Source organism: Xyrauchen texanus, chromosome 15 (assembly GCF_025860055.1).
Source record: "Xyrauchen texanus isolate HMW12.3.18 chromosome 15, RBS_HiC_50CHRs, whole genome shotgun sequence".
NCBI classification, from domain to species: domain Eukaryota; kingdom Metazoa; phylum Chordata; class Actinopteri; order Cypriniformes; family Catostomidae; genus Xyrauchen; species Xyrauchen texanus.
In genome coordinates, this window is record NC_068290.1 from 32,071,588 (window position 1) to 32,086,867 (window position 15,280).

At 35.8% G+C, this 15,280-nt stretch overlaps 1 protein-coding gene across 1 annotated transcript in view; it reads right to left on the bottom strand.

Moving 5' to 3' along the window:
* Nucleotides 1-15,280, bottom strand: part of ulk4 (unc-51 like kinase 4) — a 199,602-nt gene that overhangs the window by 164,908 nt on the left and 19,414 nt on the right. The window contains exons 18-19 of the mRNA XM_052143329.1: nucleotides 7,683-7,790; nucleotides 2,245-2,328 (exon numbers count right to left, since the gene is read on the bottom strand). Coding sequence (XP_051999289.1) covers nucleotides 2,245-2,328; nucleotides 7,683-7,790 — 192 coding nt within the window. The remainder of the gene's footprint in view (nucleotides 1-2,244; nucleotides 2,329-7,682; nucleotides 7,791-15,280) is intronic.

Consider the following 15,280-nt stretch of genomic DNA (forward strand, 5'->3'; position numbering starts at 1 on the left):
TCATCTGTGAAGGAAAACCCCATTCTCCTCTTCTTTGATACGGTTATTTTAGAGTTGTGAAACTTGATGATGTTGGAGTACTGTTAATTAGGGCTGGGAACCAGTTTCAATATTAGAATTATATTTAGTTGCCGATTTGAAACGTATTACAATATTTAATGAATTGTTATTTGCGTAACCCCCTTTTTTTCTTTAATAAATATTTATTGAAGAAGAAGACTTGTGTCTGACAAGACAATTGTTTCACTCTATAACACAACATAATCAGGTAAAATAATGGGATGTGCAAAACTACATATTTTCAGTCACTGCAATGCCTGAGCTATTAATTGACAAGTTGGTGTTAAAAAACCACGTGACCTCGATCAGGCATGTTTCATAGGGATATATGGATGCTAAGCAGAGCCCTTTACCAAGGTACCTAACGTATATGCAACAAATAAGAAGACTAAATAACTACACCATCTTATTTCATAAGTAGGAAAAGTAAGTAACAAGAAAAGCTCCAAAACTGAGTGGTACAAAACCGCTTATGTGCATTACGGACGCAGAAAGACATGCTTCAATAAAATCAAAAGCACATAGCTGTTAGATTAAAAATACTGCAGAGGCGTACCATGTAGTTCAAGGCATCCAACTGTTTGATGAGCCTTTTTAATACAACAATTTATTAAGGCAGTGTCCAACAGAATCTGTAGCTTGACTCCTGAAAAATACTCGCAACAACACCTCACAAATAAACCTGTGGATTATGCATAAAAAAGGAAACATTTCCCACAGCTAATGGCTGTAGAAGTGGTGAATTAAAGGACTAAACGTTAAGAATTAAATTGATGAAACATGGCACAACAATAGCTTCCTATATCTATCTATCACTGTACTGGCACATTCAGCTAAACATGTAATTTTTTGAAGTAAATAAAAAATGTATTTTACAACAGGGATACTATTTTAAAATTGCTTGTCTCAAGAAGTGCAATTTGTAACAGAACAGATTTTTTTTTTACCACCCCTACTGAAAAAAATAACATGCTCAAAGCACAGCACATCTTTTATCTTAGGCATGAGATCAAATCTGTGGAGCAAGCACAGAACCGCTCTGAAACCACTTTACTATGAGCTTGACGTGTAAGCAGAGCTGCTTACGAGCAGACTGTTTACTAATCGCACAAGGTCATATCTTGATTTCGATTTTATTTCGCTTGATCGTTCAGCCCCACAGAATGCAATAGAAAGACATGTTGTTTTTGCATTATTTTGTGGTACACGTCTTTTTTTCCTCATCACATCAATTCATACTGCAAGCTCACAACTTGGATACCATTCTTCTATGGCGCTGGAGAGTCAGCAACGGAACGGTTGCTGATGCATTAATAAACACATAAATGTTTTAAAGAAAATGAAACATGCAACAGTTGCTGATCATCCTCCATCGTTTCTGGAATCTGAATTTGAAATAGACCTTGAAAGTTGAGGGAAAGAGATTAACTCAAGGAAGAGCAACTTCAACCAGCTGAGAATATAAATTTAACTGCTGGCAAAAAAAGTGATGAGACAAAAAAACTTGAATGCTGCATAAGCAGGAGGGCTAAAATTGGGCACATTCACTAGAGGGCACAACTTTTGCCAATAGCTGGCAGCTGACCAGCTAGAAATCTGCAGGTGAAAAACCACAGCCGCAAAACAGCTACGCAAACTTTAGTTTTATCACACTTAGACTTTTCCCCTCCAAACAAAACTTTTTTTTTTTCCAGTGCTGCAGATGAGGGTTTGTTGGGAACACAAGACGTAGCTCTATTCTAAATTGTCTTTTTTAATAGCAGATCTTCTCCTGCTAATAAAGAAATAATGAGGGAGTCTGTATAGTGCTCTGTCCCCTGTGTAAGTGAAGCTCTCAACACTAGTAAACAGTAAACCTAGCCACTTCAGAGTGGAGATGATCAGTTTGATGTTCATCTCAATGCAGATGGCTTACATACAATGCAGAGGCCAGCGTGGTTAATTGCTACTGATACGACCGGAGGTGCGGTTCCGTGAGTACTTCTGCTGCAGGTGAGTGTATGTGACAGGACTGACTGACGAGTGAGCGCGTTGAGTGCCCTTGACTTGAGGCAGGCGAATTATGCCTAGAAGGGCTGGGGGAGGTTCATTATCAGACAGATCCCCCCGCCCCATGCGCACATATTCATGCATGCACTCGTACACGCACTTACACACTCTGTGAGGACAGTGTAGCAGTCTTACCCCTTCCCGAAGGCACCTCATTAACACGGTGTAGGCGGCAGCAGGAACGACCCACAATCCTCCTGGGCACTCTTTCTTCTCTTCCTGCAGGGGAAGGAAAGTATGTGTGTGTGTGTTAGTGTGTTTGAGTGAGGAACTATTACAGTGACACATTGGGGGAACAATTAAAAGCAGCAAAATGCAGCCACCATCCTAATGATGCTAAACAAATAAAGTTCTGCAATGGTAAATAAAGCGACAGGCTCTCCGGCTCGGCAGGTACAGGAAACGGAGGAATGTGAAGAGGAATGATTGTGTCAATTAGAGGGAGAAGCACGGAACGGCACAGAGCAACATCCTCCTCTCATTTAACCTCTAATACTTGCATTCTACAGTGTGCTGAGACTGAGTGTCAAAAGCAGCTCAAGAACAAGACCTTGAAAGCAGTCAAGGCCTGATTTTGGTTTTTGTTTATATGTATGTGAACTTTGTAATGCGTTATAAATTTGAAATGAAATACTGACAATTAAATTTTAACTGGATACATTTTGTAAGCTATTCATTTTATTATGACCTGAAATGGCCTTGAAAAAACCCTAAATATGGAGCATAATTAAAAATAAATAAGTGTAAACAGCTAAATAATTCAGTGGAGTGATTGATTCTCATTGATTGATTCGTTACAATCAAAATGATTCACTCAAATATACTATGAACAAAACATACAAGTACAATTAAAAAAGCCAATAAGTAAAATCTTTTAATAATTGGGTTCATACTTGATTAATCAACAAACTTATAACCCTTTTGTATCTTTTTCCATTTTCACATATTTGCAAAGTTAATTGGTTACATGAACTTACTTTAACCCATAAATGCATAGTAATTTTCACAAACACTTACATATTCGGGTCTTTAAAGACCCAGCACTTAAATCAATCAAAAATGGATGTACAAAATGCCCAGATAGTGTCAAATTGTAAAAATATTTTTAAGACTATTAGAATCAAAATCTATAACAATAAAAAAATATATTTTGCCATTTTATTTTTCAAACATTAAAAAGATAATGCAACAAATCAGGACAAATCAAGAACAGGATTCATTATTTTCACACTGAAATTTCATGATGCAACTGGCTGTCAAACACATATGTGTAACATATGTGTATTTTCTCAGGCACTTGTTGAGTCTAAATAGATGCACAACTTACATTATTTCAGTAGTACACCCAAATGACAATAGTCATATCATAATTCTCATGCTATAAGTTACTTCGATGTTGTTTCTTCATCAAATAGCAATGTCAAATGCAAATTAAGTCAATCACTGAAACATTAGAGCCACATTGAGTAAGAAATAACATGTATATTATGTATGTGTACATGCATATAAAATACTGATAATTCACCATTGTTGATAGTTCACTGTTGCACAGAAAGGCAACGTGATATATTGTTTATTTGTGTGAATAAAATACTCTTTTCTCTTGTAATACAAAGACATAGATATCCTGTGATAGTCATATATATATATATATATATATATATATATATATATATATATATATATATATATATATGAAATAATCATAAAAAAATATAATTTATGGAAGTGCAAAAAAAACACTCTTAAATACCTCATGTCTCTGGAGAACCTATACACTTCTGGTATTTAAACCATAATAATTTTGGCATTTTTTTGTGTGTCACAATATTTATTAGAGATAGATTGAGGAATACTAAAGAGGTTTGGGAACATCTTCATAAAATGAATGAGGTACAGGGGGTGGAATGAGGTTCCAGGTTTCTAATGACCCCAGGTATGCGTTTAAGTGTTAAACAACTGCTAATGTATAAAAAAAAAGTTTACATGAAAATATATATATATATTTTTGTTTTCAGTAACTGGATCTTTTGAAGATTTAGTAAGCCTCAACTTAATATCAATAGAAGATATTAAAGCTTCTTATTTTGTTGATGTCATTTTTAAAATGTGAAAGATTTTACACTATATTAAAAGTGATATGAGAAATACACTGGAAGATGCACATGAGTGAGTGCTGCAGTAGACATCTTGCTCATCTAGAAAACTTTTCAAACTTTTTCCAGGTCTATTTAAAATTGATTATCATGAGATGGCTGCAGACAAAATGGAAAACTCCACCCCACCCCCCACTGGCTGCTGTAGAAAATTTGAAGGCATCATTCCATGAAAATGGCACCAACTCATCCATTTTCCTCTCCCTGCACATTTTTGTTCCATGAAGACAGCATTAATACAAGTATCTTATAATATATGTGTATGTGTGTGTGTGTGTGTGTGTGTGTATTTTACCACTCAATGGAGCTTCTACGTTAAATCTATAAACAGTGTTGGGTAGTAATGGGATTACCTTTTTAATTGAGTTATTAGTAAAATAATCTGATTACAATTTTAGATAAATTATTTTTCATAGAAAATTTGTAGTGGATTACTTTAAGTAACTTATCCAACACAGTCTATAAGATATGTATTATTTTCGGCCTTATGATGACTACAAATTTAATACACTAATGGTACAGTGACCTCAAAAAATATTTGGACACTTAAGCCACACTTCAAAGATAAATGTCACTGCATTATAACATAATATCTATTTGGAGCCACTATAGATCTTTATTTCTTAAAATAGAATGCAAGCATGCTCATAGTCAGTTCAATTTATGACTAAATTATTGGACTGCCACACTATAGTATATTAGAATTGATATGAAATACAGCAAATTTTAAATAAAAACAGCGATGTTCCAAATGAGCAGTCCTACTTTTACAAACATCTCTACAGAGTGTGAATATTTTATTTATTTTTTAATGACACTGAATTTGGAAAATCGGTCCCAATCATAAAACCCAGACATCATCTGTATTATTTATCCAAATGTACCCACTGTGACAGGCGGAGCCGGGTCTTGATTCTACACTCCCGGTCCCTTATCAGGGTGTGTAGAATCCATATCATCCTCTGAGATGAATAAACGCGCTCTCTCTCTCTCTCTCTCTCTCTGCTGCACCACCATCCGCATTCAGCCTTTATCCCTCAGAGGCTTGATTAGCCTGATAAGGGACTGGGTGTGTAGAATCACGATGCAGCCCCACCCTCCACACTGTCACACCTACCTTAACAATGTCAAATAACAAATGCATTACAGTTGCATAATATGCCATGCTAACTGAAGAAAACTGATTATTATGAGCGTGCACATGCATTTGTGGCTTATCTAGTATCCCCTTTCCATTCATTATGTCCTGAAATCACATCTGCAGTTTTCCACCAGGACTGCTCTTGGCATTCACTGTCAACACACCTCTTGGTCGCATAGCAATAGAATTGAAGAGTGGAGAAAAATCATTAGATAAATTCAATCAAGGCCGCAGCGTCCCCAGGCCGTCCCCTTGCTCAGATCTAATTTGATCAATAAAAGCTGCGTGCACCATTGTACTGCATGACCCTGACAAACACAACAGCGAAAGGAGATACAAACATAAGCCAAACAAAGCATGTTATCAGCCATACACGGTTCCCTTACTTTTGCCAATAAAGTGATCAGATTAAGATGACCAGCAGTCAAAAATATAGGACAAATTCGTAGATAAACAATGACATGTGAAAAGGGTCAAAATCACTTGTATAGAGGGAGACACCACATTGTCGCAATAGTAGTGTCATGAGGTTAGCATTAGCGGTTTATGGACTTTAGAGGAAATGCTTTACTGCACCATTAGACCTCGTTCACAGGCTGCTGTAAATATGCAATGTTAAAAATCCTCTAACACTGACTTTAACCAAAGCAATGTCTTATAGATGACATATACATTGATAAGGGTGTTTTACACAGTACGCGGTGTCCGCATGTTTCTAATTAGTTTTCAATGGGAGACAAGGGACAGGCAGCAGCAAGGAGCATGCCTTTCCGAACTCATTCACGAGAATCATCCAGCTTTGTTTTGCATGACTGTTAACAGCACACACTGTGCAAGATAAAAATAGTTAATCTTTTTGCAGCTGCCGCATGTCTATGATCGATCAGTGGTGCTTTTATTTATAACCAATCATATTTAGCTGTTCTGTGGTCAAATAACAACATGGAAAACATAAGCAGTGTCATAAATGCACTGCATTTTATGAACAATGTACTTCTCAACCATTCCTTAGGTATGCAGTTAATTGCCGGGCATTCTTCATCCAGGAACGTGGACATTGATCTGTGACCTGAAAATCTGATGTAGTTGCAACAGCTGCGAAAATATTTTCCAAATTCAAGCATGGATCAACTTTATTTTTTTATTTGTATTATTTGTATATTTATAGCACTTGAAAAGAGCCCTCTGATGGTTCTCTAATGTTATATTTACAAATATTCAGTATTTCGAATGTGACATCTCCTCGGCTCCCATCAATGAGCACTTCAGAATTTCGGCAGATACATTTCTCACCTATTTTTTATGAATACTGAGGATTCCGACCCCATACTCATTTGACGTACTGCTTTAAGCATGCTATATACAGTAGTAGGCAGGTAAGCATATTCAGACACAGGGATAAAACTCAACGATTTTCCTTAACTCTATGAATCTAAAAATGTGTTCCCTCTAGAATGTGTGAAAGAATACATTTTATAGAGAAATAACTGGCATTTCCTTTAGTTAATTTTATTATGTATCATTTACATGCATCACAGAATTATTTAGAGCAATCGTCTTATTCAGAGATTTGTTGCTCGCTATCATTGAGGTGAAGCAGTTCATTGCACCTGCCGTGGCACATTCCACACATCCTTTTGTGTGTACGGAAATTGTCAGTGTACACTAGAGAATATCAAGATCACAAGCAAAGTTTACCACTTATCACACACTGTGTAAATGGTCCCTTACCGTGATTCACTGTAAGAGTAATACTCTTTTAGCACTGTACAATGTACAGAAAATGCTAATTTAAGCCAAAACACACGTGTGTACATTTTTCAGCAGTGATCTTTACAGTAAAACTGCTGTCAGAGGTTATGCATGACTGCATCCATTATGAGGTGGCCCTTGTGTTGAGTTAATGAGGTCTGAGAGGTTGTGTGAAACTCTTCTCATGAGGGAGCTGTTTAAATGTCATGGAATACTCAGAGGACAAATATTGCCAGTAAGATACTTATGAGAAGCATATTGAGTCTACCATCAAGGGCATATGAAAATAGAAATTTCAGGACAATGAACAGTGATATCACAAGATTATATTTTTATCGGTTGGCTATTCCCCTTGCAGCCAATATGGAAGTTGAGCATTGATCAATAATTACTCTAATGAAAAAGACAGTCTGCCTTTTTTCTTCAATTTTAACCATGTCACCATGGACCTATGTGAATATTGATATTCTGAATAATACGTGACATTACTTTCACACAGACCATTTTTGAACAGCCTGCTGTACCTGTGTAGCAATGAGGTAAAGCAGCTCCCCTAGTGGTGGAATCAAGCACTGTTTCAGTTTGCTGCTCCTAAAGTTTTCTCGGATCAGCTCTGTGAACATGGTTACTGCCTGAGGAACAAAACAAAAACACAAATTTATTGTTCTAAAGTAGCTTTAAATATACATTTTAGTATTCATTTATTATAGCTAATAAATAGTAATTCAGTTGTTAGACTTCTATTATATTGCATGGTTAAATAAAAGCACTAACATTAAAGGGTTAGTTCACCCAAAAATGAAAATTATCCCATATTTTACTCACCCTCAAGCCATCCTAGGTGTATATGACTTTCTTCTTTCAGCCAAACACAATCGGAGTTATATTTAAAAAAACAAAAATCCTGGCTCTTCCAAGCTTTATAATGGGAGTGTATGGTACCTTAGATTTTGAAGCCCAAAACAGCGCATCCATCCATCAAAAAAGCAATCCATACGGCTCCAGAGGGTTAATAAAGCCCTTCTGATGCATTTTTGTAAGAAAAATATCCATATTTATAACTTTATAGACTATAATTACTGGCTTCTGGTAACGGCCGTCCACTCGTTCCTGAGAAAGTCGAGTTCTGGAGTATGATGAAGATGTAGTGTAAGCTCCGGTGAGAAGTGACAAATGTGGAAGCGCAGAGGATAGATGAAGCCAGTGAAAGTTTGTTACCGGAAGCCAGTGATTATAGTTTATAAAGTTATAAATATGGATATTTCTCTTACAAAAAAGGTACCATTCATTCTGATTAGAAAGCTTGGAAGAGCCAGGATTTTTTTAAATATAACTCTGATTGTGTTTGACAGAAAGAAGAAAGTCATATACACCTAGGATGGCTTGAGCAAATTATGGGATAATTTTTGGGTGAACCAACCCTTTAAAGCCACGTCAAATTCACAGGGTCCCTTCACAGTGTTCACTGCTCCCTAAACTGAGAAGGGGATATCTCTAAGAGCTCACTTCAATTGACCAAATACAATCATATGGAATGCCCAAAAAGTCATCAAACAACTTAGTACATGTTTGTGTAGAGTTACATATAGTACTTGTGGTATGTATCTAAATAAATACAAGTATATAATTAATTAAAATATACCCCTATCTATAAATGTATTTAAGAAATCAATGTGAATTTAAATAAATTATATTTTCCAGTAATAAAAATTCATTTAGAATGCTTTAAAACCCTTCATTTAGATATAAATGACGCATGAGATACTGTAGGGTGCAAACGTCTTAAGTTCACTAAACAAAATGCTTCTATTTTGCACTTTTAAAATGCAATACAAAAATGTTTCATTATATATTATAGTATCAGCATAACAAAGGTTCAGAATTCACAAGAAATGTACAATCTCTTATGTATTCGGTATGTCTCCATTTTGCTTTAATAACAGCATGCACTCAAGCTGGCATGAATTTCAAAAGTTGTTCAAAACCTGATTATCCATGTTATCCCAGCATGATTTGAGAATGTTCCAGAGAGCATCTTTGGTGCATCTGGAATATTCTCAAAGCAAGATGGGATAACATAAAATATCAGGTTTGGAACAACTTCAAACAATTTTCCAGTCTATACCAGCTTATGTGCATGCTGTCATTAAAGCAAAATGGGTCAAAATAAATTCAAAAGAGATTAGGAACATTCCATGTACATTTCCAATCTTTTACTGATATTGTTATGCTAATACTACTATTTGTAATAAAAAATATTTGCATTAAATTTTAAATCAAAATAGAGTGCAAAATGTTCTTTAGTAAACTCAGACCCCACTGTCTATTACGCACTTTATCCTCACACACACACAAACAAACGCCATGTAATCACTACTTCTAAATTAAGCTAAATAAAAATGGCAAAGCCTCAACTCATTTTCAACATATTTATTTTAGCCAAGCTTTATGCAGTACTTAAGTGGTGTGCAATGACTGGGGGGTACATTTCTTTCTCCACATCCTCTGATGTGATACACTGATGTAAACTTGTGATATGACCTTAAGATTGAGCATCTACGCTCCTTACTAGGGATGTTAATGAATAATCGATGATTGATTATTGATCGATAAAGCTTTTAGATTGTCTATCAATCAGTTTCAGCACATGCATATTCAGTAATCATGCATGTAGTAATCAAGCCAGCAGATAGCAAGTAGGTATAGCTGCAGACCTCCAAATGGAGCCAGAATCTCCAAAAGAGGGCAGGGTTAGTCCAAAAGGGTGTTGCATCTACTCCAAAATGGGTCATCACTTCCACACACAGTTAGGGTTAGGGAAAAGTTTAGGTTAGGGGCTCCCTATACCTTTGCTGGTGGTTTGGAGCTCACGCCCCTTTTTGGAGCTCTGCCTGCAGCTATATCCTTCTTGCAGATAGTCTTTGTTTTTTCTTTTCCCCTATCTAGACAGTCATACCCCGAGTCCACTAGAAGGTGGACTGCTGCTTGCGTGCTGCATAGCACGTCCTTTCAACAACACAGAATAAAAAACACAGAAGTGCATCCATATTTTCCTTCACTTTGTTTCTCTATAGATGAACATTATGTTTACAGCATAAACTGTGGTTTTTGCTTAATTACACTGTTTACCTTACCCCTAAATCTAATTCTAAACCTAACCCTACCCCAGCCCTTACCCTAAACCCTAACCCTTCCCATACCTCAACCTCAGGAGCAGCAAATGTGAATCTTGTGAGAATTTTGCAGAACAACATGCAGTTACATAATAAGTACAATGTAGTGTATGTATTTTAATGTTAGAACATAGAAGTTAAAGAGACCTAATATAAAGTGGGACCGGAATTTTCCTTTTTTTTTTTTTTTTTAGTTTTACATTAGAATGGTTAGTCAGTCAAAAATCAAACTTTGTATAAATAAAGCTTTGAATAAGAAGTTTTGTATTTTTTTTTTTAGTTGCAAGTTGTTCACCATGTAGTTTATTATTGTAATTTTTGATGATTTAATGATTAATCGATTTTCATTCATTAACGATTGTCAATTAAGAAATTGTCTTAAAATTTGCAACCCTACACATTGGAATCTCACTAAAGATGGCTGAACACCTACAATAGTAAGTGGAACCAACCCTAAAGGTCTCTCTGCACTTTTAAGGCAAGGACACACAGAGAGCTCTGGTCTTATGCATTAGCATTTTATTATATTCGGTCTCTCTGAATGCTCAGATGAGTAAGTATATATGCTCGCTCGCTCTCTCTCTCTCTCTCTCTCTCTAAAGACGTTCTCTCAGTAGGGTGCAATGCAAATTGGCCTTCTGAAGCACTGTGGCCCCATGGCTGTTGAAGTCTCATAAGTGATGACTTTGCAGTGAACAGATGTTGGCGGCTGTGTTTGATGAGTATTGGCAGCGACAAATACAGAGGAAGAAACAAACAAGGCTAAACTATCTTATTCAGCCATGCAAAGTAATTCCTCCTCTAAAACGTATCATTATCAGCAACAAACACATACACACAAATTCTCCTTCTAGAGTACACTGTTATTATCCACACACATACATAGGCTACCCTGCTTTTGAAAACATCATCATCATCATCATCATCATTGACACACACAGATGCCCTGTGGTGTTGGGCTGGGTATTAGTGGGTTTGTGCTGTGCAGAGGTGGCATAGTGGAGAACATCACAGAGCATTGAGCAGCACCTGCAGGATTCCCTTGTTCAATCCACTGACCTGAAATCAGGTTTGGGTTTAAAAGTGATGCTGCTGAGGCTGTCATTTCCCCTAACATCTCATTGTACTCCATGGAAGAAAAACAATATGAGGGTGAGTAAATGATGGCAGCATTTTCATTTTTGGGTTAACTATCCCTTTAAGACAAAAATCAAGGAACTGAAGATTATACAAGCACGAGTCAGATCCTGGGTCTAGTTGGCTCAATTTAAACATGTGTTCTAACCATAATTAATATTGCACTGTGCCACTAGTGTTTCCTTAGAAAAGGACCTCATCCTTAACACAAACAAGGATAATCCAAAACGACATCCCTTTTTTGCATGATCATGATTTCCACTTTAATGGGGTCTTGTGATAAAAGGAACGTCTGTCTTTGTGTATATATCTGCAGTTCGTTAGCTCTGATCACCTAGATAGTAAAATGTGTGAGGGTGTCACTTCATCAGGCCATGCATATTAATTAATAATATATCTCATTAAGATGTTTCATACTTCAGGAGCAGAATGAAATTCAGTCAGTGATTATCAGAAATAATATATCACAGGTTTCTCTTATTCTTCTACATTACTGCTCATGTTGTCATTATGCATTCATTTGTCATATGCCTGGGTAAAAATATAGGTTTTCCAATTAAATTGCGATTATTATTTGAACAATCCCGATATCTTTTCTTAAAATTCCAAGATATATATTATTATTTTACTTAACCAAAATTCACATCAGTTTTAAATATCAATCACAAAAATAGCATTCATACTGCTTAGTTTGGGCTCTGCTGTTAATATTTATAATGAATATTTTCATTAGTCAGAAGGTTCCCTGTATAATTAACAGGATTAGTTGAGAGAGTTCCTTTCATTTGCAAGCAAAATGGATATTTTAAATGAAATATACCAAAATGAATTACAATGAAATTAAATCCCATAAAAATTGGAATCGAAAGCTTGTGAAATGGAATTTATCCAAATCGGGAACTGTATCGATACCCAGCCCTAATATGTTCATATGTAATGTTTACATTGACAAATTGCCACAGCAGAACTATTTAGCATTAATTAATTAATTAATTAATATAAAATTACATTACACAACATTACTGTCCATTAGAAAGTGAATGTTTACAGTTTTCAAGAAACAGTCTCTGTGGTGCTATTCAATTCCTCTGTTTGTTTTGAATGACCTTGCCAGCCCGACACAACAACACTGACTCTACCAATGGCATGAGTTGTGGGCGGGGCTATCAGTTACACTATTCTTTAAGGCCCAGGTATACTTAGCTTTTCTGCGTTCCGGATCGCAGTCGAACGCATTGCCTTTAAAAGTACACTATTTTCACCATGGGCGAATACAAATGCACTATGACTGCTTTGTTATAATCTTTAACTATCAACAGCAGATGCATGTGCCAACGATACGCACAGATGAGGAATGACCGCGTGTCTGGAAAATATAGGCAGATAATACTGAAGACGAAATTTGCATCATGCATACTATGTGCAGAGCGATCAGGAACGCAGACAATCAAAGTATACTCCAGTCTTAAGGCTGTTTGAAAATATTTATTTTTGCAATTCGGTTCATTGGCGCTAGTGAAATTACACACCAGATTTAAATCAAAACAGTATAATACTGAAGTAAACAGATGAGTAGAAAAAGTAAGCAGCCTACATTTGGTCTGTAACAAAATAAAATGATTCCTAGGGACAGATCTGAAATCTGTGCTGAAATTACTAATTCAGCTAGGAATACTAACAGTTTTGCAAACCAGGCTCGGCACTAGCTAGGCAGACTAGGCCTGCCTAAGGCCTCCGCATTGCTGAGGGGGCCTCCAAATTATATTTGAACTTTGTGTAATTATCCTGGGCCTCATTTTCTACAAGCGATTTTCTGAATGTTCATAATTTTTTTTACGTGCATTTCCCAAAACTACACTCAACATGAATGCGTGAGGACACACTTAAAGTGCTTAAGAGAGTCACTGTCCGTGCGACAGTGCTGAAATGTGAAAGTATTGTGCTGCTCATCATTGTAACTATTATATTTGTGCATAACTTTACAATAATTTTTTTAATTTACCTCAATAATATATTAAATATTAAAAATATTTTCTTAAATAATCGACCTAATTACCTACATACTTACGTATTGTTATACAATAATTTTTGGCAGAAAGATCCATTTCTTTTACACAATCTACTTCCATAATCAGCTGTGCATGTAAATATTTAATTTGCACACATTTCCCTCGATATGAAAGCTTCTACGATTAGTAAAGACAGTGGAGGCTTTACAACCAGTCATTGAATATTACGAGGTTCAACATGTTATCATGCAGCGCAAAATAAGGTGATGTTTAGAAGATGTGCTTTAGGGACATTCACCAATTCTCCCAAAATTGGTAACAATAACAGCAATGCCGCATGTGTGGTGCTACACAACTTGACGAGATGGCGAGAGTGCCTTTGGGTGTCAGATAGTAAGAGGAGCAAATATTTATAAACAATTAAGCAGTTATTGCATTTTTCCTGGTCTCTCTTAATTTAATTTATACAGTTGTCTGCATCAATCATGCCACCACTTTGCTGTTACCAACTAGTCTACAGAAATAACTTTGTTTACTAATTTATCTATTCATCCATTTATATAGATTATCTATTTTATGCATTTCGTTGTTATTATTACTATTAGACTTGTCTGTTAAGATTAAAATAAATAAACCATAGGTATCCTGATATTAAAGTTTTAGCATAAAGTGTAGCTATAGGTGTTTAAATTATATCAGGTGCAATTTCCCGTTTGTCCTGCAGATGTCTGCATCAGTCTATGTGCTTATGATGCTTTTAGTGCTGTACGATAACCAACGAGCATTTTCAAGTAACACTTAAGTAACGATGCTTTTGGCCCAGGGCTGTGCGCGATACGTTTTATTTCTAGCGCTTGGAAAATCCACAAATGACTCTTATTATCAGCATTGGAACAAATAACATGTAAAATAAGTCTAATGTGTATTTTGCTATTGCAAAATCTCAAGCACTCAAACTTTAAGCATGGACGATCTAAAGTTCCCTCTGCGCTGAAAAGAGAAGAAAAAAAAAAAAAAAAGAGCAGCACAAACTAACGCATATTTATTAGAGAAACATTATGTAAAGTATTCCTCTACAGGCTATTCATATTAGTGGTCGACAGATTTTTTCGACAGGGGTTTTCATTGTTCTATTCTTAAACCAGTACAATGAATGTTAATAAAAACGTATTTTCTTTTTCTTTTACTTTAATTATATTAGTGTTTACAAAGCAGGAAATAATATGTATTGCCTTTGATGTGTTTATTATATAATTTATTGTAAAATAACATGACTATTAATAAAAATGTGTTTTAGATAGGGGACTGGTTAGTTTGCAAAATTATTTTAAACTTACATTTAAGTTGCTGTAGCTACTTGTAAAAAAACAAAACTGTCTGAGACAGGATGCCCATGGAAAACCCACAGACAAACCCACATGTCAAGCATGATGCATACTGCAACAAAAATGGTAAGAGCTGGAAGAAAATCCATTGTGATTGGCTTGCTGCAATGCAACTCCTGTGAGACAGGAGTGCACAGGTTTTAATCAGGTAACAAAGGTTTGTTTACCAGGCTGCAACTATGAGCACCTTTTAGGAAGAACAAGTTGAAAAGAATATTTACATTTTTATTATATTTGCCAAAGCTTTGCCAAAGCTTGCAAAGTTTAAGTCTTAGAAAGAAATTATAGTGTTTGAAGCAGATTAAGTGCTGATTTGAACCAGCTACCACTTTGTTGCATGACATATCACAGTAATTAATAAAAGTAATACAAAATTTGACCATTCGAAAAAGAAAAAAAACATCAGCCTGTGCAGACC